At 44.8% G+C, this 27,876-nt stretch overlaps 1 protein-coding gene across 1 annotated transcript; it reads left to right on the top strand.

Moving 5' to 3' along the window:
- The first annotated feature begins 381 nt into the window (after positions 1-381).
- On the top strand, positions 382-27,876 carry MUC13 (mucin 13, cell surface associated). The gene is made up of 12 exons (XM_066346918.1): positions 382-404; positions 1,442-1,842; positions 6,794-6,907; positions 9,364-9,470; positions 12,713-12,771; positions 14,326-14,486; positions 18,392-18,511; positions 18,841-18,964; positions 19,607-19,644; positions 21,270-21,351; positions 24,722-24,923; positions 26,751-27,876. The coding sequence occupies exons 1-11, from the start codon at positions 382-384 to the stop codon at positions 24,921-24,923; spliced, it is 1,431 nt and encodes a 476-aa protein (XP_066203015.1). The 3' UTR covers positions 26,751-27,876.

The following is a 27,876-nucleotide window of genomic DNA, read 5'->3' as shown; positions in this document are numbered from 1 at the left end:
GGGTTTTGAACCTGCGACCTGAGCATTCCAGGTTGTCTTATCCACTGTGCTACCACAGGTCAGGCAATGTCAGAATTCTTCATGACCATTAAGGGTTCTAGGAAACTGATCACGAAGAGTTTACTACAGCATATGCCCAGAGGCTCCTAAGAGTTTTTAAAAAGGGGCAACTTGGATGATCACCATAGCCCTTAGGGCAAAGCTCATCTCTATTCATCTTACTCTTTAAAAATTCATGTGCCTACACTTATTCATGGGTAAACAATACTAGAAAAATATTTTTGGAAGAAGTTTAATAAACACTTAATGAGATTTTTTTTTTAACTTCATTCTTTAAAAACACCTTCTTCTTTCCCTTCCTTATACCTATCTACGGCTAAAATGTCATGTAATGGAAAATTGCGGTAATTGTCTTAAACTGTAAAAATACAAAGCAGTCCGTTTATAGCTTGTAACAGCGCCACCTGGTGACATGAAACCAAGATTGGCTGCCCTGCAACCACAACCATGAATGATACTACTTCTTGATAATCAATATGTATTCATTCTTTGTCATATTTTTAATAACATTTTCAAAGTTTTGTTTGTTTAATTTTTAGTTTTATTTAATTTGGGGTTTTTTTGTGTGTGTTTTTGGAAGTAGTCATGTTTTTTTTGTGTGTGTTTTTTTTTTTTTTTTTTTTTACAGGGAGAGAGAGAGTCAGAGAGAGGGATAGATAGGAACAGACAGGAACGGAGAGAGATGGGAAGCATCAATCATCAGTTTTTTGTTGCAACACCTTAGTTGTTCATTGATTGCTTTCTCATATGTGCCTTGACCGCGGGCCTTCAGCAGACCGAGTAACCCCTTGCTCGAGCCAGTAACCTTGGGTCCAAGCTGGTGAGCTTTTTGCTCAAGCCAGATGAGCCCGCGCTCAAGCTGATGACCTCGGGGTCTCGAACCCAGGTCCTCTACATCCCAGTCCAATGCTCTATCCACTGTGCCACTGCCTGGTCAGGCTATTTTTTGTTTTTAATGTAGTCAACTATACAGAAAGTCCTCATCTAACACTGTCAAAAGGTTCTGTGCCTTAAAGCAAAATGATGTATAATGAAACCAATTTTACCATAGGCTAATTGATACAAACAAGAGTTAAGTTTTTAGGTCATCTCATCAATGTTATAGCAAAAGGATGTTGAATGAAACAACATTAATTGAGGACCTGCTGCATTTATTTTTCAGAAAAGAAATAATTGGGTAGTATTTACAGCAGACCCTTGAACAACACAAGTTTTATTTTTAAAATCTAAGTGAACTCACACAGTTCAAACCTGCATTGTTTAAGGGTGAACTACAGTATTGAATAATAGCAACTGCCATTATATATTCAATATTCTCTCTTTTGAAACTTAGTATCTCTGTTCTAGCAATCAGCCAAGCTCCTCCTCTAATTCCCATCAGTTCTACAATAACCCCCAACACGATTGCACCTACAAGCTCAGCAGCTGTTAAAACTACCCCCGCCACAACGATTGCACCTACAACCCCAGCAGCTGTTAAAACTACCCCCGCCGCAACGATTGCACCTACAACCCCAGCAGCTGCTAAAACTACCCCCGCCGCAACGATTGCACCTACAACCCCAGCAGCTGCTAAAACTACCCCCGCCGCAACGATTGCACCTACAACCCCAGCAGCTGCTAAAACTACCCCCGCCGCAACGATTGCACCTACAACCCCAGCAGCTGCTAAAACTACCCCCGCCGCAACGATTGCACCTACAACCCCAGCAGCTGTTCCTTCAGTGACTTCCAGCAATGTCACTTCACCAAATACCAGTAACTCAACCCCTGATACCACAGGTAAGAGCGACTCCCTCAAGGACGCCTCACTGAGGAGTCAGCATTATGGAGGGTGGCAGGCAAGTATGTTTTTTTTTTTTTTTCTGAAGCTGGAAACGGGGAGAGACAGTCAGACAGACTCCCGCATGCGCCGGACCGGGATCCACCCGGCACGCCCACCAGGGGGCGATGCTCTGCCCCTCCAGGGCGTCGCTCTGCTGCAACCAGAGCCACTCTAGCGCCTGGGGCAGAGGCCAAGGAGCCACCCCAGCGCCCGGGCCATCTTTGCTCCAATGGAGCCTTGGCTGCGGGAGGGGAAGAGAGAGACAGAGAGGAAGGAGGGGGGGTTGGAGAAGCAAATGGGCGCCTCTCCTATGTGCCCTGGCTGGGAATCGAACCCAGGTCCCCCGCACGCCAGGCCGACGCTCTACCGCTGAGCCAACTGGCCAGGGCCAAGTATGTTCTGTTGGGACAGGGACATGGTTATAAATAGACTCAAGGTTTCTTTGGATATGAGTCCTTGGAATTAAAAAATCTGAGTCACAAAGGCTAATTAATAGTGGTGGCAGAGACTATAAAATCTTACCCATAGTTTCTTTCTGTTCTTGTTTTCTTTTTCTTTTTCTTTTTTTTACAGAGACAGAGACAGACTCAGAGCGAGGGATAGATAGGGACTGACAGACAGGAATGGAGAGAAATGAGAAGCATCAATCATTAGTTTTTCGTTGTGACACCTTAGTTGTTCATTGATTGCTTTCTCATATGTGCCTTGACCGGGGGGCCTTCAGCAGACCGAGTAACCCCTTGCTATAGCCAGCGACCTTGGGTCCAAGCTGGTGAACTTTTGCCCAAACCAGATGAGCCTGTGCTCAAGCTGGCGACCTCGGGGTCTCGAACCTGGGTCCTCCACATCCCAGTTCGATGCTCTATCCACTGTGCCACTGCCTGGTCAGGCTGTTCTCGTTTTCTTACTATCCATTCTTCCTCAAGCTATTTGCCAAATATAGAATATTTTTATGAACTTGGACTTTATGAAAGCTATTTCTCCAGCTGCCCTCTGGCTGAGAGTTTTGGAAATAGTTTCAGCTGCTCTGTGAAGGCCAGGTCCTAAGAAGCACCAGCTCTTCGGCCCCACTGGTCTAGTTCCTTTACCTAAAGAAGGGGTCACAACAGTTCTACCCTGACTCCATATCAGATGTTATTGAAAAATAGAACAAGTTATGATGGTGGCTGATCATAATTGGGAGTTTGAGCCAATTTATGGAATTTGAGCCTGAAGGGTAAAAAGCCAAACAACAGCAGTGCTCAAACAGTCCTAGACATGCCCAGTGCCATTGTTCAAAGGACAGATGTTCTGAGAATACTGTCTAAGAGTCAACCTTAGGCCAAAGTTATTGAAAGAGAAACCACTTGACTCATTTTCCAAAGCTTCGTCTAGAATAGGGGTGGTAAACTTGATCAATAAAGGTAAACAAGTAAATATTTTAGATTTTGTGGGCCACAACAGGGTCTTTCTTGCAACGACTCCACTCTGCCATTTTGACATAAAAGCAGTTATAGTCGGCCTGACCTGTGGTGGCGCAGTGGATAAAGCGTCCACCTGGAAATGCTGAAGTCGCCGGTTCAAAACCCTGGGCTTGCCTGGTCAGGCACATATGGGAGTTGATGCTTCCAGCTCCTCCCCCCTGTCTCTCTCTCCTCTCTCTCTCTCTCTCCTCTCTAAAATGAATAAACAAAAGAAAAAAAAATTAAAAGCAGTTATAGTCAATATATAAATGAATGAGGCTGGCTGTGTACCAATAAAACTTTATTTATAAAAACAGGAGATTTCCCAGATTTGGCTCATGAGTCATAGTTTGTCAACACCTGGTCTAAAAGAACCCTCAAACTTTGGCTTGAAAGGTCTAAATCAAACCTGTTTATTTATTAGATAGGGAAACAGAGGCCCAGTGAGGGCAGTAACACACCCAAAGTCAATGAGCAAGGTGCGTCTCCCTACATATACATCTTTTGGCTTTCCCAGTGTTCTTTGATAGATCCAAAAAAATGGATGATAAAGTAAATGGATCCAGAGCTAGTATCTAAGACCTGGTTCTCAGTCTTTTATGTTTGGAGGACTACTCTGAAGGGCTAGGTCAAGTGCGGCACAGCTACACCATCAGCTCTCCTGGGGTCAGGGAAGGGAGCTTTTCTAAGCCACGTCTGCTTCCCCAGACATTCCCTGTGTGCTGGCCCTATCACTACCTGCGGGGAACGGGCAAACCACTTCTCTCTGAGCTTCAGCTTACTTATCTCTATTAAGGTGTGACTGAACAAAATTGGCACCAAAACCTTCCAGCTGTACCACCCAGCAACTTTATTCCTGGCCCATAGAACAAGTCAAGGCTGGCCTTTATTGCCAGAGAGAAAGCATTCCAGGAGTTATTTGTCTGGTGGGTCCAAAGTGGAGCTGCACTCAGTTTCTTACCTAGGTTTCAAACCAGCCTTGCAATGTTTCTGAGGCTTTCAAAAGAAAAGCCATTTACTTGACTAGAATATTGGTTCACACCTTGTTAGAGGGGTGACCCTGACTGTCGTTTATGAGATACTGCCCCTATGCCTCCTTTTGTCCTATGCAACATTTTAAAAAACTCTCTAAAAGAAGTTTTTAAAATAGACTTTATTTTTTTAGAGCAGTTTTAGATTCACAGCAAAATTGAGAGGAAGGTAGAGATTTTTCATGTACGTCCAGTGTTACATATGCATAACCTCCCTTACAATCAACATCCCAATCAGATGGTCCATGTGTTACAACTGAGGAGCCCACATTGACACCTCAGAATCGCCCAAAGTCCACAGTCTACGTTAGAGTTCACTGGGGGTGTTTGTACATTCTATGAGTTTTGAAAATTGCGTGTCCCGTCATTATAGTACCACATGGAGTATTTTCACTGTCCTAAGAAGTCTGTGCTCCGCCGTTCATCCTTCTCTCCCCCCAACCACTGGCGACCACTGATCTTTAAACTGTCCCATAGTTTTGCCTTTTCCAGAATGTCATATAGTTAAAATCACACAGTATGTGGCCTTTTCAAATGGGCTTCTTACACTTAGTAATATGCACTTAAGTTTCTTCATATCTTTTCATGGCTTGATGATTATTCAGTGCTAAATAGCTCATTTCTTTTTAACACTGAGTAATATTCCACGATCTGGACATACCACAGTTTGTTTATCCATTCACCCACTGACGGGCATCTTAGTTGCTTCCAAGTTTTGGCATTATGAATAAAGCTGTTACAAGTATTCACATGTAGTTTTCTGAGTGGACGTAAGTTTCAACTCCTATGGGTAAATACCAAGGAGTTCACATGCTGAACCATATGGTAAAAATACGTTTAGTTTTTAAGAAATCCCCAAAGTGTTTTTCCAAAGTGGCTGCACCATTTTGCATTCACACCAGCAGTGTTGCTCTACATTCTCATCAGCACTATTTTAGTTTATATTTTTTAATGAAAGTAAATTAAGTGCCTTCGTTATGGAATAAGAAGCTGAAACAGGGAAACCTAAATCTCCCTCCCACACTAACTCCCTAGGACTGAGACTACCAGGTTCCTTCCCGAGGCCAGTTCGATGGTCAGTTTCTTATGTCTCCCTCCATAGGTGTTCTATACAAGTATAAACATATATATTTGTGTGTGTCTGTGTATTCCCACTTTTTTTTAATCAACAAAGAAGAGCATGTTATACATATTGTGTCTTATATGTAGTTTTTTAAAGTCTATTTCTACTATGGGTTCAGAAGCATTCGGACGGCTCTAAAGGTTGTCAGACGATTTATTCAGATATCAAAGCTCAGAATCATTTCACTTGCAATAGATGAAGAAAATGGCCTGCCAGGACCACCACTTGGCCATGGACCTAACTTTCTTCCTTGGATCCCATCTGATTACCAGAGATAGAAAAGACACTGCCTCCGGCCTGGTCAGGGAGTCCCAGCCAGCAGTGTGGGATTGATTCTAATATTATCCTCACCATTTATTCAAGTCATCTACTCAGAAAATCAGAGTAGAGTGTCATTTCATCAGCTTCTCTTAGAATTTTCACCTACTTACTCCACGTTCTCCCCTTAGCATCCCTTCCCCTTCATTATGAATCTGTACACCATGTGTGCTAACCAGAATATAACATCTTGTCTCCTTTTAGAGCTTCTTGCCTGTTCTTCCCTATAAGACAGCTATTTACACCTTCCTAAAAAATATGATGCTTTCGGCCTGACCAGGTGGTAGAGCAGTGGATAGAGTGTCGGACTGGGATGCTGAGGACCCAGGTTCGAGACCCCGAGGTCGCCAGCTTAAGTGCGGGCTCATCTGGCTTGAGCAAAAGCTCACCAGCTTGGACCCAAGGTCGCTGGCTGGAGCAAGGGGTTACTTGGTCTGCTGAAGGCCCCCCGGTCAAGACACATATGAGAAAGCAATCAATAAACGACTAAGGTGTCGCCACGAAAAACTAATGATTGATGCTTCTCATCTCTCTCTGTTCCTGTCTGTCTGTTCCTATCTATCCCTCTCTCTGACTCTCTCTGTCCCTGTAAAATATATATATATTTTACATATATATATGCACGCTGCTTTCTTATAAAATAGTTTTGGGGAAACCTATCTAGTGTTCGAGGATCAGACATTGAGGTTTGGAGGGTCCTTGAGTCCAGAGCCCCAACATCTCGGCATTGGGAGACTGCTCAGAGCCCCTTCCCCACCAACCTCTGACCTTGACTGTTGACAAGTAGTTGGTCCAGAATTTCAGCAACAAGCTCCCTAGATCCATAAGAAATTATGTATTTGTTTCTAGTTCTTCTAAGGGGTGTGCCCTGGAATAACACAACCAAGGCAACAGAAAGTACCCAAGAGGGAGGCATGAATATTTAAAAGTATGTTTTCGGGTGTTATTGGTTGTTCTGTGGATTTTTTTTTCATTTTCTTCTATTTCATCGCAGATTCTTGCCAAACCAGTTCCTGTGGTGGTGACTCTTCCTGTGTTAATCTGAATCAGTCACATTATTGCCTGTGTATGAATGGATATTATTACCAGTCTTCCAAATGCAATAAAGGTGAGTTACAAAGGATGAACTGTGCCAAGCTGCATCTCATACCTAAAGTGGAATAAAAAATTTTAAATCATGGCAAAAAGAGCTTCTGGAATACTAGAGATAGAGGAAAATTTGGAAGTAACAAAGGCCAGCAAAGTAGAAAAAATGGCTCCTGCCTTTGTCTCAGAGGCACGAAGTGTGAGAGGAAACGAACTTGTGAATTAGTCTTGGAGGTCTGCAAGCAGATGTGCCCTGTCACTTCACCTGTTCGAGGGCATAGTGCCATGGGGCCAAAATGAGAATGAGAAAGACAGGTGGCGAAGGCCCTGAAAAAGTGCAGACTGCACCGAATAGTGCTGTGGCAGGGGACCACGGAGGCAGAGTAAGGGGAGGTGCCTAAGACCACATGGTCGGAGGAGCCTGGGAGCCTAGTCTTCTGACTTTGCTCAGTTCTCGGCCATAGGATTTGTTTGTCCCATAACAGCAGACCCAATTTTTAGAGACGTAAGAGCTTCTCAGGTCTAGAAATGGACTTCAGAGGCCTGACCTGTGGTGGCACAGTGGATAAAGCGTCGACCTGGAAATGCTGAGGTTGCCGGTTCGAAACCCTGGGCTTGCCTGGTCAAGGCACATATGGGAGTTGATGCTTCCAGCTCATCCCCCCTTCTCTCTCTCTGTCTCTCCTCTCTCTCTCTCTCTCTCTCTCTCTCTCTCTCCCTCCCTCTCCTCTCTAAAATGAATAAATAAAAAAATTTTAAAAAAAATTAAAAAAAAAAAAAAAAAAGAAATGGACTTCAGGAACAAATTGCCATGAACTTGATGTAACACTTTCTTGGTTAAATCAGCTGGGTGCTGCAAAGGCCCAAGTCTGTTTCCTGTGTAATAAATTTCTGTTTCGTGAATGAGAACTGTCCCCTCTTGCCAGAGCAGATCACGTGTGTAGAAAACAAATACGTAGTGTTGGCTGCAGAGGTTAGAGATATTTCAGAAGCCAAAAAGATGTTCTTATTTTCAGCACTAATAATCTCATTTCCGGGGATCCTCTTTAAGTAAATGACCCCATAGAAAGGCTTGGGCATTAAGATGTTTATTATAACATTTCCTTCCTCTTTTAAATAATTAAAAGTGCTAAAAATAAAAAAAGCTAACATCAATGAAGGGAACTTGTATTTCATAGAATATTATGAAATTTTTAAAAATAATAGTTATAAAGACTAGGTAATGATTTGGGAAAATGTTAGTTATTTAATAATGAATAAGGAGCCTGACCAGGCAGTGACACAGTGGCTAGAGCATCAGACTGGGATGCAGAGGACCCAGGTTCGAAACCCTGAGGTTGCCAGCTTGAGTGCAGGCTCATCTGGCTTGAGCACGGAGTCACTGGCTTGAGCATGAGATCATACACATAACCCCATGGTCACCAGCTTGAGCCTAAGGTAGCTGGCTTAAGCAAGGGGTCACTCACAAGGCACATATAAGAAAGCAATAATAAACAACTAAGGAAACTAAGGAGCCTCAACGAAGAATTGATGCTTCTCCTCTCTCTCCTTCCCGTCTCTCTGTCTGTCCCTATCTGTCCCTCTCTGTGTCTCTCTGTCTCTGTCATACACATACACACACAAATAATAACAATAATAAGGAAGGAACCTTCATGATATAAACTTAGAGCTATAATGCTATGAACATGCATAGGGGTAAAGGAGCTGGGAGAAATACAGGCTTCCCCCGCTATCTCAAAGTAGAGTATTTCTGTGAAACCTTCTGTAAACCGGAGTGGCATAAGATGAAGAAGCAATCACCTTAGGACGCATCATGCTAACGATGCACAAAATAAATTGAGGTGGAGCGCAGGTGCTGACAGACACAGCTCAGAGACAGGGTGGCTTGCTGCTGGGATGCGAGTGCCGTTTCCAGGGAAGGAGCTGGGGGCCGCTGCCCCTGCTCAGGGTGCGCGCTGCCTGCACAGAGGCTTGCTGCTGGGATGCGAGTGCCGTTTCCAGGGAAGGCGCTGGGGGCCGCTCCCCCTGCTCAGGGTGCGCGGTGCCTGCACAGAGGCTTGCTGCTGGGATGCGAGTGCCGTTTCCAGGGAAGGCGCTGGGGGCCGCTCCCCCTGCTCAGGGTGCGCGCTGCCTGCACAGAGGCTTGCTGCGAAACAAACGCTGAACGCGATTTTCGATTTTCATCCTTTCTCATAAAAGCAAAAGTCTTCTTAGGGTTTCCTTTGGCTCGCGAAAACGGGTCCTAATGTAGGTCTTGCGTAAAAGCCTTTTGGAAAGTCTGTGTGGGGGTGGAGGGGCACCGGTACCAGGATGAAAAGGGCTGTTAGGTTGGTGGATTTGGGGGTATCGTTTATCATAGTTCCAGGCTCCTTGTAGTATTATACAATGTTTAGAATTCTTTTAAAAGTGTGTTTTAAACAAAATGAAAATGACCCTGTCTACATTAAATATTACAGAAAGGTTCTGCTTGAATTTCAGGAAAGGTATTCCCTGGAACAATTCAAATAAAAGTCTCAGAAGCATCTGCCTTGGAAGATAAAATGTCTAAAGCCTATGAAGTATTATATATGGACATGATAAAATTTGTAAGTATTTCCCAATCTTCTTCCTGTGTAAGTGTTCTTTGTTCTAACACTGAGTTGCAGAGCACAGGGCTGATACTCAGGTGGTTCACACTGGTACAGCTTTTCCAGTTGTTCAGAGAGTGAAATGCGCCCATACTGGTTGGCAGCTGTCCTGAGCCCCCTGGGTACCACTGGACTCCTGGGCCTCCCCGTGATCCTGCCCCGGCTCTGAGCAACGCCTGGCTGGGCAGAGGGCCATTCGAAGCTGGCTTCAGCCATGCTATGCTTGTCATTACATAAGCTGTTAGAATATATTTAAATGGACAGGGAAATACAATGATGTTTTAAAATGAATTATTTCCATAGAATTGAAAAGAAAAAGTTTTAAAGATTTATTTTTTCTTTTTACATTCCAACTTGGACACATTTCTGTACTAATATGACTTCTTTAATGTCTAGAAGAGGAACTCCATCTGAATGACCATTTAGTCCCTTTTCTCCCCATTGTCAAAAATGGCAAAATGCACAGTAGCTTCATGTCATTTTGATGATAGTGAGTGACTGTGTCACCGTGAGATCTCCGTTCTAGGGCCACAGCTGTCAGACCCAGACAGGCTCGCAGGGGGCATCCAGCCCCTGTTCCTCAAAGCTTAGTGAGACTTCAAAAATTAAGGTCTTATTCTATGAGACTGTCTTTGAATTTTATCAATTAGTACAATGTAAAAACTGAGTATCTACACGGTTTTACAGATTGTTCAGAGAGAACTAGCGTTCACGACAGAACAGCGAGGGCTGGCGCTGCTGGGATGAGAGCCCAGCTGCCGAAGCCCCGGCTGGCCGGCCCCTTTGTCATAACACCTGTGTGCAATGGCCCGTGACGTTGCCTCTTATCCTGGATCTACATTCCTCTGTGCCTGCTTGGATGAGACTCAGTACATTGAAGAAGGCAACATCAATGTGTTCCCACTTCTCGGGAGCCCCTTGATTCTCTCGTGTGGCTTTACTGAGCACTGGCCACTGTGGCCACTACATCTCCCAAACTTGCTTTCAGTATGAGTGTGCAAAAGGCCCCTCCAGCTTCAAGCCTATGCCCTGGTCTCCAGAGACCAGTTTAGAGACTTACTCTCAATCAGGTACTAATGGTCCCAGGGGACCAGGGATAGGATAGAGCATTCTTATAATTGCCAAGAGGCTGTTAATCCAAAAGGAATGTACCTACAACTCCTAGAACTAGGAAAATAGAGACAATTTGCTTTCTACAGGGTCCTCTTAGTAGACTTTGTAGCTGGGGAAGTCCCAGCTCAGACCTTGAGAAGTCTCCGGGATCTGTTTTCTACCCAGCTGGTTCCAAATGGATAGTCCCTGATTTGGAGTTACCTTGCTGCATGCTGTGCTGGGCATTTTGTGTGTAATATTTCTAATTCTCAGAATAGCCCCTGTGAGGGAGATAACACTATGGTGCCTATTTTGTGTATGGGACAGTCAAGGATCATGAAGGTTAAGAAACTGACTAAAGGTCACCCAGCTAATGAGGGAGGAGGTTGGGAGTTGAACCCAGATCTTCAGACCACAGATCTGCCTTCTCCTCGCTTGCTGGCTGTGTTGTGCAGTGGAGGCCAGGCAGTCACGTCCTTCACAATTCATTCATTCAGTCATCAGTGAGGCGGTGTTGAACTTTTCCTAGGGATTGCCCTATGCTGAGTGCTGTGGGGTGCGGTTGGAGGAGGCTGTGTCATAAGAAAGAGAAAGCAAATCTCATACTTGGCATCAAAGAGCTTATGTTCGCCTGACCTGTGGTGGCACAGTGGGATAAAGCATCAACCTGGAACACTGAGGTCGCTGGTTTGAAACCCTGGGCTTGCCTGGGCAAGGCACATAATGAGAGTTGATGCTTCCTGCTTCTCCCCCTTCTCTCTCTCTCTCTCTCTCTCTCTCTCCCTCTCTCCCTCTTTCCCCCTTCTGAAAAAAAATAGTCTTTAAAAAAAAAAAGAGCTTGCCCTGGCCGGTTGGCTCAGCAGTAGAGCGTCGGCCTAGCGTGCAGAGGACCCAGGTTCGATTCCCGGCCAGGGCACATAGGAGAAGCGCCCATTTGCTTCTCCACCCCTCCGCCGCGCCTTCCTCTCTGTCTCTCTCTTCCCCTCCCGCAGCCAAGGCTCCATTGGAGCAAAGATGGCCCGGGCGCTGGGGATGGCTCTGTGGCCTCTGCCCCAGGTGCTAGAGTGGCTCTGGTCACAACATGGCGACACCCAGGAGGGTCGCAACATGGCAACGCCCAGGATGGGCAGAGCATCGCCCCCTGGTGGGCAGAGCGTCGCCCCATGGTGGGCGTGCCAGGTGGATCCCAGTCAGGCGCATGCGGGAGTCTGTCTGACTGTCTCTCCCTGTTTCTAGCTTCAGAAAAAAAAAAAAAAAAAAAAAAAGAGCTTATATTCTAACTGAGACCCTAAGCCCACCTTAAGCCCACCTCCACCTCATCCCTGCCATCGGTCTCAGTTTGATCTCTAGCCACTTCTCTATAAGTATCTGGGGTTGTCTCTGTTCTTAGAACACAACTCAAGCCCACAACTCAATTGTAGGATAAGATCCACCTACAAGCTCACAAAGCCATGTATCATATATTCCATCATATTTTATACACATTATAGCCCTACATGGTAGGAGTTACTGCTGTCCCAAGTTTTCCAATGAGAAAAGTGAGGTTCAAAGAAGTTAAATTATGCAATTTGTGGAAGAAAGTTTCCTTGAACTTCCATGGTAGATCATAGCATTCTATGGCACTGACCTGTCTTAACCTCATGGTGTGGTCCCCTATATGATTACAGGGCTGGGTCAGCCCATCTTTGTCATTTCTAAGTCCCATGGTATAATTGCCTTGTGGGCAGTTAAAGAAGTGTTCCTTAGATAGATCAATGCATGCAGTAAGCAGGCATATAGATAAGTCAGACAAATAGGCAAAACTTTACTGTGACTTTAAAAAGACAAAGTTAATAAGTTAGTAACTTAATTTTTAAGAGTATGATCCTTGATTTGGCTATTTTAGGTTTTCATCCTTTTCTTGGATAACCCTTACATTAAATTCTTACTATTTCACAGCAAAAGTTACTGGACGATGTTAGAGAGCATGTCAAGAATATATAGTTTGCCGTGATGAACCATGTATATTTATATACAGGGGTTTAGAAATGTATTTATATTAAAACCTAGATACAGTACCACTTCCCCCTCTTCATAGTTGCTATTAAATATGTTCTTCTCTTCCACAGTTTAAAGATGCATTTGTGAATAGTACAACTTATGGACAGACTGTAATTCATAAAGTCAAGTAAGTTTGCTATGGACTGATGGGGTACTTTGGAGGTAGGTATGCATTTAACTTCTCGTCTTCTCTTCAGTTCCCTGTGCAGCACTGAGGCCCTCCAGTGGGAAGTCACAAGTCAAGAAGAGGTAGCCAATCTGACATCACACTGACCTTGGTGTCCTGGGCAGAGTGTAGCCTAAGGACAGCACGATGCTATCTATGATTGGCTGTCCCGCAATTTGCACACATGGTCCAGTGCATCACCTGGATCTGTTTGTTTGGTTTGATCCCTTGGCTACAAGCCACACCTGGTTGATCCCCAGAATGTGCATTCTCAGGGGGCCAGGAAGAGAATGAGAGGCTCATGGTACTTTCTTCCCTCATATGAGGGGCGTGAGGGTGATAATGCCCAAATCTCACACCTGGCTACTGAGGGGCCAGTGGTGAGCACTTCCTGCAGTAAAAACAAGCATTTATTATGTCAACACGCAATGACCAGTGTCAAGTGCAATTTAGGGACCCAATGGGGCAAAGGATTCTCAAGACATTAAATTTTATCTCAGCCTTCTCTGAGGTGCTTTAACACACGAGCGCTGCAGCCTGAGGAAGGAGTGCTCTGAGATCAGTGAAGTGTGCGGGAAAAGCAGCCCTAACGTATTTTGTTTTATGGTTTTACTATTACATCTATTTTTATAAGCTTTGTCAATTTTTGTGGAATAAGATATAGTGTATATTCATACATATAAATTCAGAGGACTCCTGAAGGTGGTGAGTTTGGAGCTTGATGGTGAATGAGGGGCAAGTGTGGTTGGCAGCCGGGTGCCCAGCAGGCAGACTACTGGGAGGCACAGTGCTGCGTGGCAAGGGGCAGGCAGCAGACAGAGAGACCGGAGGTTCATAGCGGTAGCCGACGGAGCACATGGTTTGGCTTAGCGGACAACAGGGAGTCCATGCTCTGAGCATGACTGGAAACACAGGAACAGAGAGCTGTGATGACTTCAGCCAAATCTGTACTTGAATCCTGGCTGTGGCGCTTCCTCGCTACACAAATGGGCAGTTGTTTTAACCTCTCTGAAGTTGAGTTACTTCATCTATACACCTGGGATAATCTGATCGACTTTCCTAGAACCTTGGGAGGAACACGTGAGGTAGCATTGGAAAGATCCCCGGCACACAGCCTGGCACATGGACAATTTCAGCATGTTTGTTCCCATCTATGTCCCCTCTTCTACAGAAAGTGATAAGTTACTATTTCAGATGTTACTTGTTCTACTTCTGGTTAGTTCCAAGTTCCTAGATCCTAAAAATGATTGTCCACATTTTTTTTTCTAAGTATCCTCCAGTAGGACATTGTTTTAGCCATAGATATTCATTGAACACATGTTGAATAGAGATCTCTGGGCCAATAAACTGTCATCTTATTGCAACCTTTGGCATCCATATTGGTACCCCAATTGTGGATATATTTGTGGGTCAGGATTAGAACCTGGAGATTTGGGAGTATGGGAGGTTCAAAAACCAAATTGTTGATGCTTAAATTTAGTTCATCAAGTGATAAGTTCATTTTATTTTTAAAAGATATATTCCAGCAAGATCTGAAATGCGTGCCAGTGACCAGGTTGTTGATGTAGCAGTAGTAAACCTTTTTGCAGAAACTACACAAGAAAATGAGACGACCATAAATGCGGCAATTACAACAGCAATATCAAAGAACCCTGATAAGGTTACAGGCTTTACTGGTAAGTATTAAGTACTTTTATTCAAAGTTTACCTAAACACGTACCAAACTTTTTGTAAACTTTTCCATTATATGTAAGAAGGGGTCAAGAAGAACTAGACAGCTGAATCTACAGATGTCTCCAACTTCTCTTTTCACTAGTCCGTTCTTCCTCCCTTTCTCCTCTCACTTGGCTTCTACTCAATTAGAATTACACTTCCAGAGATTTTGACCTTCTCAAACTATTTTCATTTTACAGAGTCTCATGCCGCAGAATTACTCCTTTTCCTTTCTAAACATTTCAGTATTCACTCTGTCAAAGTCATGCTCCTCTCTCTGGCCATCACTTAGCTCTTGTATTCCAAGGGACCCGTCACTTCTACCTGCCAATCGATTTCTCTTTGGATTACAATTTGGTGCAGAGTAGCAATGCATGCAGTCAGAACCTCTGCTACCTGGAAGATGGAATTATTCGCAAGGCAAGACAAACCTTATCACTCACTCTGCTTTTGGCTAGATGAGACTTCCGGCCAGTGTGAGAAAATTAAGGGTCTCCATCAGCACAGAGACTGACCACTCAGAGTGGTTGCCGGCTGGAAATAACCAGTGCCTTCTTCAAGATCAAGTCGAAGTCCCCTGTGCAAATCTCTCATTTTGGTTCTACGTAGTAATTGCTTGGCTCTAAGCCCTGGTATACTTGAAACCATTTGGCCTCAGCTCTGAGAATTGCTCTTCTGACGACTCCTCTCAACACCTCACCACTCTGAGACCGGGCATGCACTCTTAAATACATGAAGAAACTACCAACTGATGCCAGTTAGAGGTAGCCGCAAAAGCATGAACCACCCAGCAAAGGCAAATGAGAGGCTCAGAACTGTCAGGGGAAAATGCCTTTTCCTGCTCCTCCTTCTGCTGCAAAGACAGATTCTCTCATCTGGCCCAAAGAGTGTAGAACCTTTTAATTGGAGGCATTTTTAAACAGCAGATGAGGAAGGAAGGCTTGTTATAAGTCTGGGATGTTTAGAAGGGAGTAACCACATGGGTGTTATATCTCCTCCTGTTCTCACTCCTAATCTAGTCTCAGACTCATCTTTTTTAGTCTGAATGCCTTCCAACCTGCATCAAGACTAATACCCTTTTAAAATTTGCTTTTCAATCACAGTTGACACAATATTATATTAGTTTCAGGTGTACAACATAGGGATTACCAGGGGTCCCCAAACTTTTTACACAGGGGGCCAGTTCACTGTCCCTCAGACCGTTAGAGGGCCGGACTATAAAAAAAAAAACTATGAACAAATCCCTATGCACACTGCACATATCTTATTTTAAAGTAAAAAAACAAAATGGGAACAAATACAATATTTAAAATAAAGAACAAGTAAACTTAAGTCAACAAACTGACCAGTATTTCAATGGGAACTATGGGCCTGCTTTTGGCTAATGACATGGTCAATGTGCTCCTCTCACTGACCACCAATGAAAGAGGTGCCCCTTCCGGAAGTGCGGCGGGGGCTAGATAAATGGCCTCAGGGGGCCGCATGCGGCCCGCGGGCCGTAGTTTGGGGACCCCTGGATTAGACATTTATATACCTTATGAAGTGATGGCCCCGATAAGGCCGGTCCCCATCTGACACCATACAGCATCATTACAATATCACTATGTTCCCTGGGCTGGGCTTTACATCCCCATGACTATTTACATAACTGGCAATTTGTATGTCTTAATCCCATTCCCTCTTCACCTGCTCCTCCAATCCCCCTTCTATCTGGCAACCATCAGTTTGTTCTTTGTTATCTATGAGTTTGTTTCTGTTTTGTTTGTTTGTTTATTTTGCTTCTTAGATTCCGTATTCACATAAGATCATATGGTATTTATATTTCTCTGTCTGAGTTATCTCACTCAGCACAATACCCTCTAGGTCCATTTATGTCACAGATGGCAAGATTTCATTCTTTTTATGGCCAAGTAATATTCCATTGTAAATATATGTACTGCCTCTTTATCCATTCTAGACTGACATTCTTTTTTTTTTTTTTTAGATTTTATTTATTGACTTTTGGAGGGGGGGAGAGTGGGAAGCATCTACCCATAGTAGTTGCTTCCTGTATGTGCCTTGACCAGGCAAGCTCAGGGACTTAACCTGTGACCTCAGCATTCCAGGTCGATGCTTTATCCACTGCGCCACCACAGGTCAGGCTAGACTAGCATTCTTAAAAGATTGCTTTCTCATGCTACACTTCTGCTCAAAATCTACCAATGGCCTGACCCGTGGTGGTGCAGTGGATAAATTTAGCGTTGACCTGGAACGCTGAGGTTGCTGGTTCAAAACCCTGGGCTTGCCTGGTCAAGGCACATATGGGAGTTGATGCTTCCTGCTCCTTTCCTCATCTCTCTCTCTCTCTCTCTCTCTCTCAAATGAATAAAATCTTTTTAAAAATCTACCAATGAATTTTCAGCTTTATAGGATTAAAGTCATTGTCCTTAGCCTGAAATTTAAACCATGCCTTCCCTATGAATGAACAAAAGAATAATTACTTATTGAGACTCCTGCAGTGGGTTTGCATTTACACTAGCTCGTTGAATTCTCACAATTATGTGAAACAAGAATTATTAGCCCCATTTTATAGATGGAGGGAACTTGGATTCACCAAAAATCAAGTGGTTGAACAGAGAGAGCCCAAGTGATAACTCATAAATGGCACGGCCAAGAGTTTTCTGTTTTCTTCCACTTCACTACACTGCCTTTCCCCATCCAAATACAACACCAGTACTCCCTGATAACAATTCTTGGCTTCTTTGTATGCCTCAGTGTTACTCTCCTTAGAAAGAGAGAGTATGCCTTTTTATGCCTTTGTCTCTCCTTTGTTCAAATCTTCCCTATCTTTCAAAACAGTGCAATTCCCATCTCCCCATGATGGTATCTTAAGCTTCTTGAGCCCCCGAATTCCCCTTGTACTTAAAGTCTAGATTATGAATTGCTTCAAGCAACTCTCTACAAGTTCAAACATGTAACTCTACAAAAATGGGACCTAAAAGTTATATAGCTGCTGTGTGCCTTATGGAATCCGAGGCAGAGGTAGGTACAAAAGAGATCTTGCACTGCTTTGGATTGAATTAATTTGAATTGAATAAGGTAAGAAAATAGATATGAAAGAGAGGACAGAGGAGTTGGCTTTTAGAATTTCAAGTTTTTATTTGTTAAATCCCAAAAGTTATTAAAAAGCAATTATAGGGCTTGGCCGGTGGCTTAATTGATAAAAGTATCATCCTGGCCAAGGTCACAGGTTCAATCCCTGGTCAAGGCACACAGGAGAAACAATCAGTGAGTGCACAACTAAATGGAACAACTAAGTGGAACAACAAGTTGATGCTTCTCTCTCTCTCTCTTTTCCCTTACCTCTCTCCCTCCTTTCCCCTCTCTCTTTTTCTCTCCCTCAAATCAATGGGAAAAAAATTTTTTTAAAGCAATTATAGCCTGACCTGTGGTGGCACAGTGGATAGAGTGTCAACCTGGGATATTGAGGTCCCAGGTTCAAAACCTCATCATCAGCTTGAGCACAGGATCACCAGCTTGATCATGGGATCACTGGCTTGAATGGGGAATCATTGACATGACCCCATGGTCGCTGGCTTGAGCTCAAAGGTTGCTGCTTGAAGCCCAAGGTTACTGGCTTGGGCAAGGGGTCACTGGCTTGACTGGAGCCCCCCAGTCAAGGCACATATGAGAAACAATCATGAACAACTTAAGTGAAGCAACTGAGTTGATACCTCTCATCTCTCTCTCTCCCTGTTCCACTACACCCCACCCACACACGGTAATTATAACAACAGTGGAGCCAGCTTTGTGTGGGGGGAGGTTTTCATGAGTTACTTTCTCTATATTGTCTTGATGAATATATTTTCGAATTATTTGTGCCCCTCAGTGCAAGACCGCTGTGAGTTTTATGGCTGTGTACAGGAGAAGGACGACTGCAGTGATGGTTTACAGTGCAAATGCAAAGAGGGCCTGGAACGCCCTAACCCGCAGACCCCTTTCTGTCTTGGTAAGTGTCCCACCTGCTTCTAAATGTTCTTCACAACTTCTACCCTCTCTCCTTTCACATTTGCAAAATACAGACTTCTCTGCTCAGGTGTCCACACGCATTTCGGATTGTGAGGGATGTGAATTTTGGCTTTAGACGGGCAGACCTGGAGCGTGGCCGTGGCTGCGAGCTACGAGGCAGGCTTCGCAGGGGCATGTCAGTGAGCAGCACCTCGTCTCACCTAGAAAAACTAACCTGAAAACATTGCATTCTGTGACATATCATCGCTCTGGAGCTGAAGAGGTTGTTTCTGAAAATGACCCAGAAATCACTGTGCTTTGAACCTCCAGATCCACAGTGTCCTGACACCTGCAGCGCGGCCCGCAACATGCAGTGCCTAGTGAAGGCCAGCGGGGGCGCTGAGTGCGTGTGCCTGCCGGGCCACCAGAAGGATGAGCGTGGGAGCTGTCAAGCGTAAGGGAGATCCTCCTTTTTAAATCTTGCCATAGCTGGAGCTTAGGTATGGGGGAAAGGATAAAGAGGATAGAGCTTGCAACGTGGCTTTGGGGTCAGGAAGTTGGTATGCTGGTATAAGTTAGCAGATAGAGAGCAGCAGCAGCATCGGACACTTTTGAACATTGTGTGCCAGGACCCACACTAGGCAATACCCCTCACACAACAACACTGTCATGATTGCATTAGTTCCCCATTTTCAGGTGAGGAAACTGACGCTCAGAGAATATAAACAACTGCCCCAGCTCACAGGGCAGCAAATAAGCGCCAGGCAGGACCGCACAGCCCGAGGGGGTCCCGCTCTGTTCCCTGCCTCGGGGCCTCAGCTTCGCCGGTATTGCTAATAGTCCTGGAGCTCAAGGATGGAGTATTCAGTCAGTGGGAAATGAGACTGTGTGGGATTGTGTAACCCCCTTCACCTTCCAGAGCTCCATGGAAGGTGTTCACCTGGAGAATGGGACTGTAAGGGAGAAAAGAGAAAGAGGGGGAGAAACAAGGCAGGAGAGAAAGAAAGATGGAAGGGAAAACATGGAGGTTGGGTGGGAACTCTGACACGCTCCCACATCCCTTTACCCTGGTTTCCTGTTGTCCATTGTCTTTCAGGTGTGCATTTGGCTACAGCGGAGTCAACTGTGAAGACCGTGAGTACACAGGTCTTGCTTTGTTGTTAAGCACCTGGAAAAAACAAATATTAACCACATTCAGAATTCAGTGTGGTCCCCAAAGCTCCTGGCTCCCTTCATAAAGAGGGAGAAAATCTGGCAGCACATTGTCTTCTGGGTCATGTCACCCCATCCAGCCCTTAGGTCACAGGCAGCAGCTCCTGTGCTACCAGAAATCACAGAGCTCAGCCCAAGAGGCAGGCTGGCACCTCTGGACACGTCCCCAGTCAGGGAAGGGTGTCCTAACATTCTATTCATTTTCTACATTAGCTTAAATATGCATTTTCTGCTACTAGGAAGGATAAAAGACAAGTATCTTTCAAAAATGTTTGTGGTCATGAGAGAGCAGAACTGGAAACCAGACATTTAAATATGCAAATATGGTTCCAGAGCTGTTTCTTAGTGTGAGATCACATTATTGCAAATTCAATTGCTTCATTTCATGTCCTACACCCACCAAATTGGGATGACATTAACTTTATATTTTAAATTATTTTACATTAAAGTTTTTACATAATGAACTAAAGATCAGCGATCCAAGATGAAGGAAATATTACTGTTGGCCACCAGCCAGCCCCAAAGTTAGTGATGAAAAATGTTCTCGATTTCTACTGTGATTTGTGGCAAGGCTGGCTTTGCTAAATCATTTCTTCCTTCTGGGCTTTCAGTGTCCCCACCTGTAAAATGAGAGGCTTAGGTTAGGGGACTGTTGGGGTGATTTCCAGACTTGATGGCCTGTGGCCCCACCAAGCCAGGTGGGAGCTGGCACATGACCACATCCCAAGGGAAAAAGGGCCTAGAGCACCACTAGCTAATGGAAATAGAATATGAACTTCATGTTTAATTTCAATTGTAAAAATTCTAAGTAAATTTAAAGAAGCAAAGAGAAATGGGTGAAATTGATTTTAATAACATTTTATTTCACTCAATGTATCAAAACTATCACTTCAACATGTAATCAATATTAGAATGATTCGTGAGAAATTTTACAGTTTATTTCAAATGTGTTTGAAATCCTCTGGGTACGTTGCACTCACGGCCATCTCACAGCCATTGTTCACGGGTTCCGTGGTGCTAGACAGACAGCACACCCAGAGCAGGAGGGCGGGTGGCCACGAACCTCCGGGCTCTTCCGGCACCGATTCTATCAAGCTGTTACTATTAATCCATCACCTAGCTCCTCTATGGGTGACAATTTACTCCAACCTAGTTCCCCCAGCTTATCAGGAAGGTCAGGTGTGGTGGGCAGGCAAAGGCCGCAGAGCTCAGGAGGGAGTGTGGTCCTTGGTTGAGGTCCCATTTCCCCCCCAAACCCAGGAAGCACCTGCCGCCATAGTGTCCGTGCAGTTTATGGTCTTCTATCTGGAAAGGCTGCCTCTTCTGATTGGGTTCTGAATCAGGAACAATTGGCATTTGGAGATGTGGGGGGAGACATAAAGGAGGTGAGCCACTCTTCCAGCCTGGCCGTGGAGGGGGCAGAGATGAGAGCCTGACTGTCCTCTCAGCCAGGAGCCCCGGGAACGCACGTATGCGCGCCGTAGGCAGAGAGTGGGGCCGACCTGTGAGATGCTGTTCCCACTACAGTATTCTCTTTTCCCTTTTAGAATTCCAGCTGATTCTCACTATCGTGGGCACCATTGCTGGCGTCCTCATTCTTGCCATGGTGATTGCACTGATCTTCACGAGGTATGAAACAGAAACGTCCGTGCCCTGGGGCACAGCGCTGCCCGCATTGCACTCTGGTTTCCAAACACACACAGCCTTTCCCAGGCCAGAGAAGGGAAGTAAGGCGAGCCTTCTCTAAAACCACTGAATTTTTTTCTTACCTTAATTTTCTTTTGATTATATAAGTTCTACATGACTATTGAAGAAAGTCTGGAAACTAGAGGAATGTGTAGAGGAGCGGGATAAAAAACCACCCATGGAACTCACCACCCTGAGGCAACTAACATTTGTGACATTTATTCCTCCAGGCTTTCCTCTATCTTTTTAAAGGGTATTATATACATAATTTTGTATCCCTTGTGTTTTAAAATAATTTTTGTTGAGCCTGACCAGGCGGTGGCTCAGTGGATAGAGCTTCGGACTGGGATGCGGGGGACCCAGGTTTGAGACCCTGAGTTCGCCAGCTTGAACACAACTCATCTGGTTTGAGCAAGGCTCACCAGCTTGGACCCAAGGTCACTGGCTTGAGCAAGGGGTTACTTGGTCTGCTGAAGGCCCGCGGTCAAGGCACATATGAGAAAGCAATCAATGAACAACTAAGGTGTCACAACAAAAAACTGATGATTGATGCTTCTCATCTCTTTCCATTCCTGTCTGTCTGTCCCTATCTATCCCTCTCTCTGACTCTCTCTGTCTCTGTAAAAAAAAAAATAATAATATTTTTTGTTGAGGTTATTTTAGCTTAATACTATAATGTGATCTAGCAACCACTTTCTTATGAAAACTCTTTGTTAATAGAATTTAACTCCATTAATGTTATCAAATGTCATTTTCATTAAGTCAGTCCCCTGCCCAGGGCCTTGCTGCATAGGATCAAAAATCGACCCCTGCTGCTAGAATCCTCTGGGTTTAAATACAAATGTTTTTCCTGCCTGGCCACTTCTCAGCCAGGGCACTTAAGTGCTCCTCTTCAGTAGGATCCATTCATTTATTCAATAAATATTTAGATATCCTAAAGTTCCTTCCATTAACAGGGAGAGAGAAGACTACTATCTATTCCAGTCAAATGTATCAAGTGGGGGTCAAGCTACTTTTAAAAATTGCATTTAGGTCATATCTTATATTTTGGCAAAATAGGTAAATAGGTATCTTTACACTATAATGTGGAAGATAAACAGATTTTAGATTCCTAAAATATTTTGTTTCCTCCTTTTTTTTTTTTTTTTCTGAAGCTGGAAACGGGGAGAGACAGTCAGACAGACTCCCACATGTGCCCGACCAGGATCCACCTGGCACGCCCACCAGGGGCAACGCTCTGCCCACCAGGGGGTGATGCTCTGCCCCTCCGGGGTGTCGCTCTGCCGTGACCAGAGCCACTCTAGCGCCTGGGGCAGAGGCCAAGGAGCCATCCCCAGCGCCCAGGCCATCTTTGCTCCAATGGAGCCTTGGCTGCGGAAGGGGAAGAGAGAGACAGAGAGGAAGGAGAGGGGGGGGGTGTGGAGAAGCAAATGGGCGCTTCTTCTATGTGCCCTGGCCGGGAATCGAACCCGGGTCCCCCGCACGCCAGGCCGACGCTCTACCGCTGAGCCAACCAGCCAGGGCCTGTTTCCTCCTTTTTTAAAACAACTTGTTTTGATACTAACTCTTCCTCAGAGACAATTATAAGGACAAAAAGCTGGGAGCTGGGAATGTGTCTCCCTCTCCAGGGAGAGGTGCAGAACAGCGCAGCCTCGGAGCGAGGCTGTCTCCTCCTTCCTTAGGAGGACTGGCTGTCTGTCTGGGTCTCCAGGGTCCTCAGGGGCTGCTCTGGAACCTTGTGGCCCTGGCACAGCCCTGCCTCTCAAACCCTCCTTCCTGCTGCAGACCTGTGTTTGCTCTTAGCTCAGCCTCAGATTCGTGGTTCCTAGGAACACACACCAAAAGTTATTTCCTGCACATTTCGAAGGTAAGCAAGCCTCTCCTCAGCACTTAGCCAGGAGTGCTGTCAAAGAGCAGGAACCGGACGGTGGGCTAGGCTGGCCATGACAAGACAGGTTGAGTGGGTCTTCCTTCATGACATTCTCAGTGTGACTGAGGAAGAGAGACTGTGACCCTGGGAGCTGGGAGGACCCTATAGGTCCCCACCCCTACAGTCTAGGGGCCACCGCAGGAGCAGGTCCGTGGCCTGTGGGACAGAAGGAAGAACAGGGTCATGATCATAGTCAGCTAGGGTAGATGCCTCCCTTACCTGCAAGAACTTTCACGTAGCTCTAAATCCTTATCCTCGAGAGGCCAATACTGAAAGGTATTAAGACCTTTATACCTTTAACTCGTTTCATTCACTGAGGTGCTTCTATAGACACTGACTTGGCTTGAATGTAAAGTTATATCACAAATCATCTTTCCTCTTTGACTTTAGTTATTGTTTTTGTAAATAATTCAAAAGAACATTTAAGAATACTATCATCGTTAGCAAAATTTATATGAATTGGTGGAATTGAGTGATAACGTCAAATCAGTGGTAGCCTTCTGGTTTTGATGGTTACCCGAAGCTTATGAGGAGACTGTCCTTAAACTAGGGAATCTACACTGAACAAAGTAATGAAATATTATGGGGTAATGAGTTACTAGGTCTTCAACTTATTCTTAAGTGGTCCAAAAATGTTAGCAATTGGGGAATCTAGGAGATGATGTATAAAAACTTTGTGTATTATTTTTTTGGTAATTCACATGTAAATTTGAAAATATTTCCAAATTTTAAAACATTTTTTTTAAAGTATATTAGTGCCCTGGCTATTTAGCTAGTCATTTAAGAGCGTCATACTGAAACAACAAGGTTGCAGGTTCAATCCCTGGTCAGGGCACACAAGGGAAGCAGCCAATGAAATGCATGACTGAGTGGAACAACAAATGAATGCTCCCTTCCCCTTCCCTTCTCTCTCTTTTCCTCTCTCTGTCTCTCTAAAAATAAAAGAAATTAAGCCCTGGCCATATAGCCTGGTTGGAGCATCATCCTGGGCACAGAGGTTGCCGGTTCAGTTCCCCGGTCAGGGCACATACAGAAACAACTCCATGTTCCAGCCTCTCAAAAAAAAAAAAAAGAGGAGAAAGAGAGAGAGAGAGAAAAGAGCATTAATGCCCTGGCTGGGTTGTTCAGTGGATAGAGTGTCGTCCCTGACTGCTGAGGTTGTGGGTTCAATCCCTGGTCAGAGCACATAAGAGAAGCAACCAATGAGGGCACAAGTAAATGGAACAACCAAGTGGAACAAGTTAGTTGATGCTTCTCTCCCCTTGCCCCTCTCTCTTCCTCTCTCTCTCAAATCAATAAAAATAAAAATGTTTAATAGTATTAACACTTGCTTTCAGGAACTTCCTGCCATTGCCGGGTCCTAATTCCTGTTACTAATTACAGATCAAAGAAAAACAAGGATATTGAAGAAGAGAACTTGATTGAGAACGACTTTCAAAATCTGAAACTGCAGCAAACGACAGGCTTCAGCAATCAAATAGCAGAAGGGAGCATCTTCCCTAAAGTCAGAATGGCCATCCCCAAGGACAGCCAGCTGCAGAATCCCTATATCAGCCAGAGAGGCATGCCCCACCCTGACTATTAGGTGAGACAGTGGGCTTCTGTCTGGTTTTTCTGAGTGAAATGTCCCAGGGCAGAGCAGGGACCTGGCTATCATATCTCCACCAAGCCCTGGCCACCTTGCAGCCTTTTTCTTTTTGAATCAAAAGAGAAAGAGCAGAAGAAGCTCTCTGTTATTGTAAATAGCCACCACTTGGCCCCTAACACTAACCGTCTATGTGACTTTAGCTACGTCGCTCAATTCCTTGGCCATCTACTTCTTCAGCTATAAAAAATAAAATAAAGTGAAATAAAAATAGAGGCAGCAGCAGCAGCTTAATTTAGATTCCCTTAAGGTCCTTTGAAAATGCAAGCTTCTATGGCTGTGACTCCAGTGGTTGTGTGGGGTTGAGTTACAATCCCCAGGCTAAGGACCGAGGACTTAGGTCAGGTCTGAGGAGGACTATTGGATGTGAACGTGGTTCTGTGGATCCTTTCCAGCCAGCCCGCGTCAGCCTCTCCTTTCCTCTCCCCAGACTTCAAGGCAACCCGATCACTTTCTAAAGAGAGATAAGGCAAGTCAGGCTGGTGAATGGCTACTTCCCATGGAAGGGCTGTCAAGGAGAATAGCTCGTACTCATTAGATTTGTGTTGGACAATCATAGCTGGCATTGCTCAGTGAAATTGATCCAAAGGAAATGCAAAAGGAGGAAGCGTGGAAGAGGCGACTCTCCTGGGGACAGTGACAATGGACTGAGATGAATAAAAGGAGAGACAGTGAAGGAGGTGGAGACAGGGCCAGAGAAGAGCCAAGAAAAAGAGGGCAAGGAGAGAAATTACTTTGTTTTTTAATAAAAGGGAATGAAAAGGGGAGAAAGGGAAAGAAGGAAGGGTTAGGATGAAGCATACTCAGAAGAGTAGAAAAACAGAGGATAAAGAGGGAGAAGGCCATGGAGGGTGGTGGGGGGCTGAGGGGGCAGGCGTAGGCTCCAGGGGCTCCGTGGTTACATTTCACCTCTGCTTGCTGCCCTGGGGAGCACGCTGCCTTTAAGGATCTTAACGCACTTTGAACATTCTGGGAAAACTTGACTTACTTTTATTTGGAAATCCTATGGTTTATGTCAGGGGTCTCAAATTCGGGCCCGCGGGCCGCATGCGGCCCGCCCACCAATTTTGTGTGGCCCGCAGACTGGCCCACAGACTAATCCACGAAGTTTGATTAGTCTGTGGGCCGCACAAAATTGGTGGGCGGGCGGGCCGCGAGTTTGAGACCCCTGGTTTATGTGGTGCATAAACTGTCCTTTGGTCAAGGAAGTCTAAGTGATTAATGTGTGTACAAAGGAATGACTTGCACAACACACACCAACACACACCAACACACACCACATTGGGTCAGACACGGGCTAGCCAGCAAGAGCCACAAATGGATGTCCGGTGGGAACACCTATTGGCCCCACCCAAGGTCAACTTTAACCACGAAACTCGTTCAAAAACCTGCTTTCCTCCTTAGCAGTGGAGCCCTTACTTTAAGTGTAACCTGAAGAGAACCTTTAATGGTAGACTAAGTATGGGATTTAGAGTCAGACACACCTGGGGTTGAGGCCTTGCCCTTCCTGTTACCAGCTGTGTGAACTCAAGGCAACTTATTTGACTTCCCTGGGTTTGTCTTCTCAACTATGAAATGGACAAAATAAATCCTATTTCATAGGACAAAGATCTAGCACAGTGACCGGTTCTAATTTAAAAACAGTATTCAAATAATGTTAATTAAAATAATGCTAATAATTTATTAATCTAAATCTTCTCATGTGTTTCTGTTGGAATACTTTTTTTCTTAAAGCTCATCTTTCTTCCCCTCTTTCTTTTTATCTAGGATGATGAAAATTTGGAACCATCTATGGCCCAGCATCTGAGCTTTTATTTTGACTAAGACACTGATGGAGAAGTGAGCAGCAGTGAAGATCTGGCCGTTGGTATTTTTCTTCCATCTGACACCTAGCCTCTCTGAATGGAAGTTGTGAATGTCCGCAGTGACTATAGCTTGTCTGCTAACTAAATAGCTATGAAATTAAATACAATTAGATGCTGTTAACTTTTATAAGACAATTGGTTTTATCCAATCAGTACAATGGTTAGGGTATTTCTTTTCCTTGAAGGCAACAGGAACCATTGTCAATCTAGAGAAAAGTTTTCCAAGGTTTTTCACTCCTAGGGAAATGTTGCTTTTGAGTTGATAGCCTACAGATAAGTAACTGAATTCTGGGAGACTTACTGTAGGGATTTCACTGCCCTACAGTGACATTGAATTGCCAGGGCTTGTGACCTAGTCTCAAACCAAGAAAACAGAAAAAAGACATGTCTCTCAGCTTTTGCAGGGGTGATAGAATACAGGACCTTTTTGTGAATTGGAAGGCTTGGACTAGAAATGTTCATCATGGGGTGCATTCTAGAGTTTTTGAAATACCAGTAGGAAGGAGAAGCAGGAGGAAAGAATGTGACCAGGAGCAGGAGGAGCAGAGGCAGGAGGCCGGACCAACAGGATGAGTAAGGGAGAAGGTATGCAGGCCTCACCTTCATACTCAGATTCCCCTCCTCAATGAGCAAATGGGCACGTCCTCTAATTCACCCCCTGCCCAAGACTCAGAGCCTGGGAACAGGTGTGAGGACCAAAACCCCAGGAGCAAGAGCTTGAAGTCACCTGGAAATTGCAGACATTCTGTCTGGCTGATGGTGAGAGAGGGAGCTTGTGCTCTGGATCCTGATGTCCAGCCTTGCGATGCGGGGCCTAGAGGTGACAGAGGCTTAGCTGTGGCCACCAACACATACACACCCATGGAAGGGGGGCAGCCGCATCCAGCACAGGCTTTCTTTAATGTTAATAGTGTCCTTATTTATGTCAAATGTCTGGTCCCCTTGCAAGTTATTTTTATTTGTTGTTATTATTATTTGTTATTGACTGTTCATATGAAAGGTGATAAATAAAGTATCTTTAGTAGACG

The sequence above is a fragment of the Saccopteryx leptura genome, chromosome 8 (assembly GCF_036850995.1).
Source record: "Saccopteryx leptura isolate mSacLep1 chromosome 8, mSacLep1_pri_phased_curated, whole genome shotgun sequence".
Classification (NCBI taxonomy): domain Eukaryota; kingdom Metazoa; phylum Chordata; class Mammalia; order Chiroptera; family Emballonuridae; genus Saccopteryx; species Saccopteryx leptura.
This window is presented reverse-complemented; position numbering and strand designations above follow the sequence as displayed.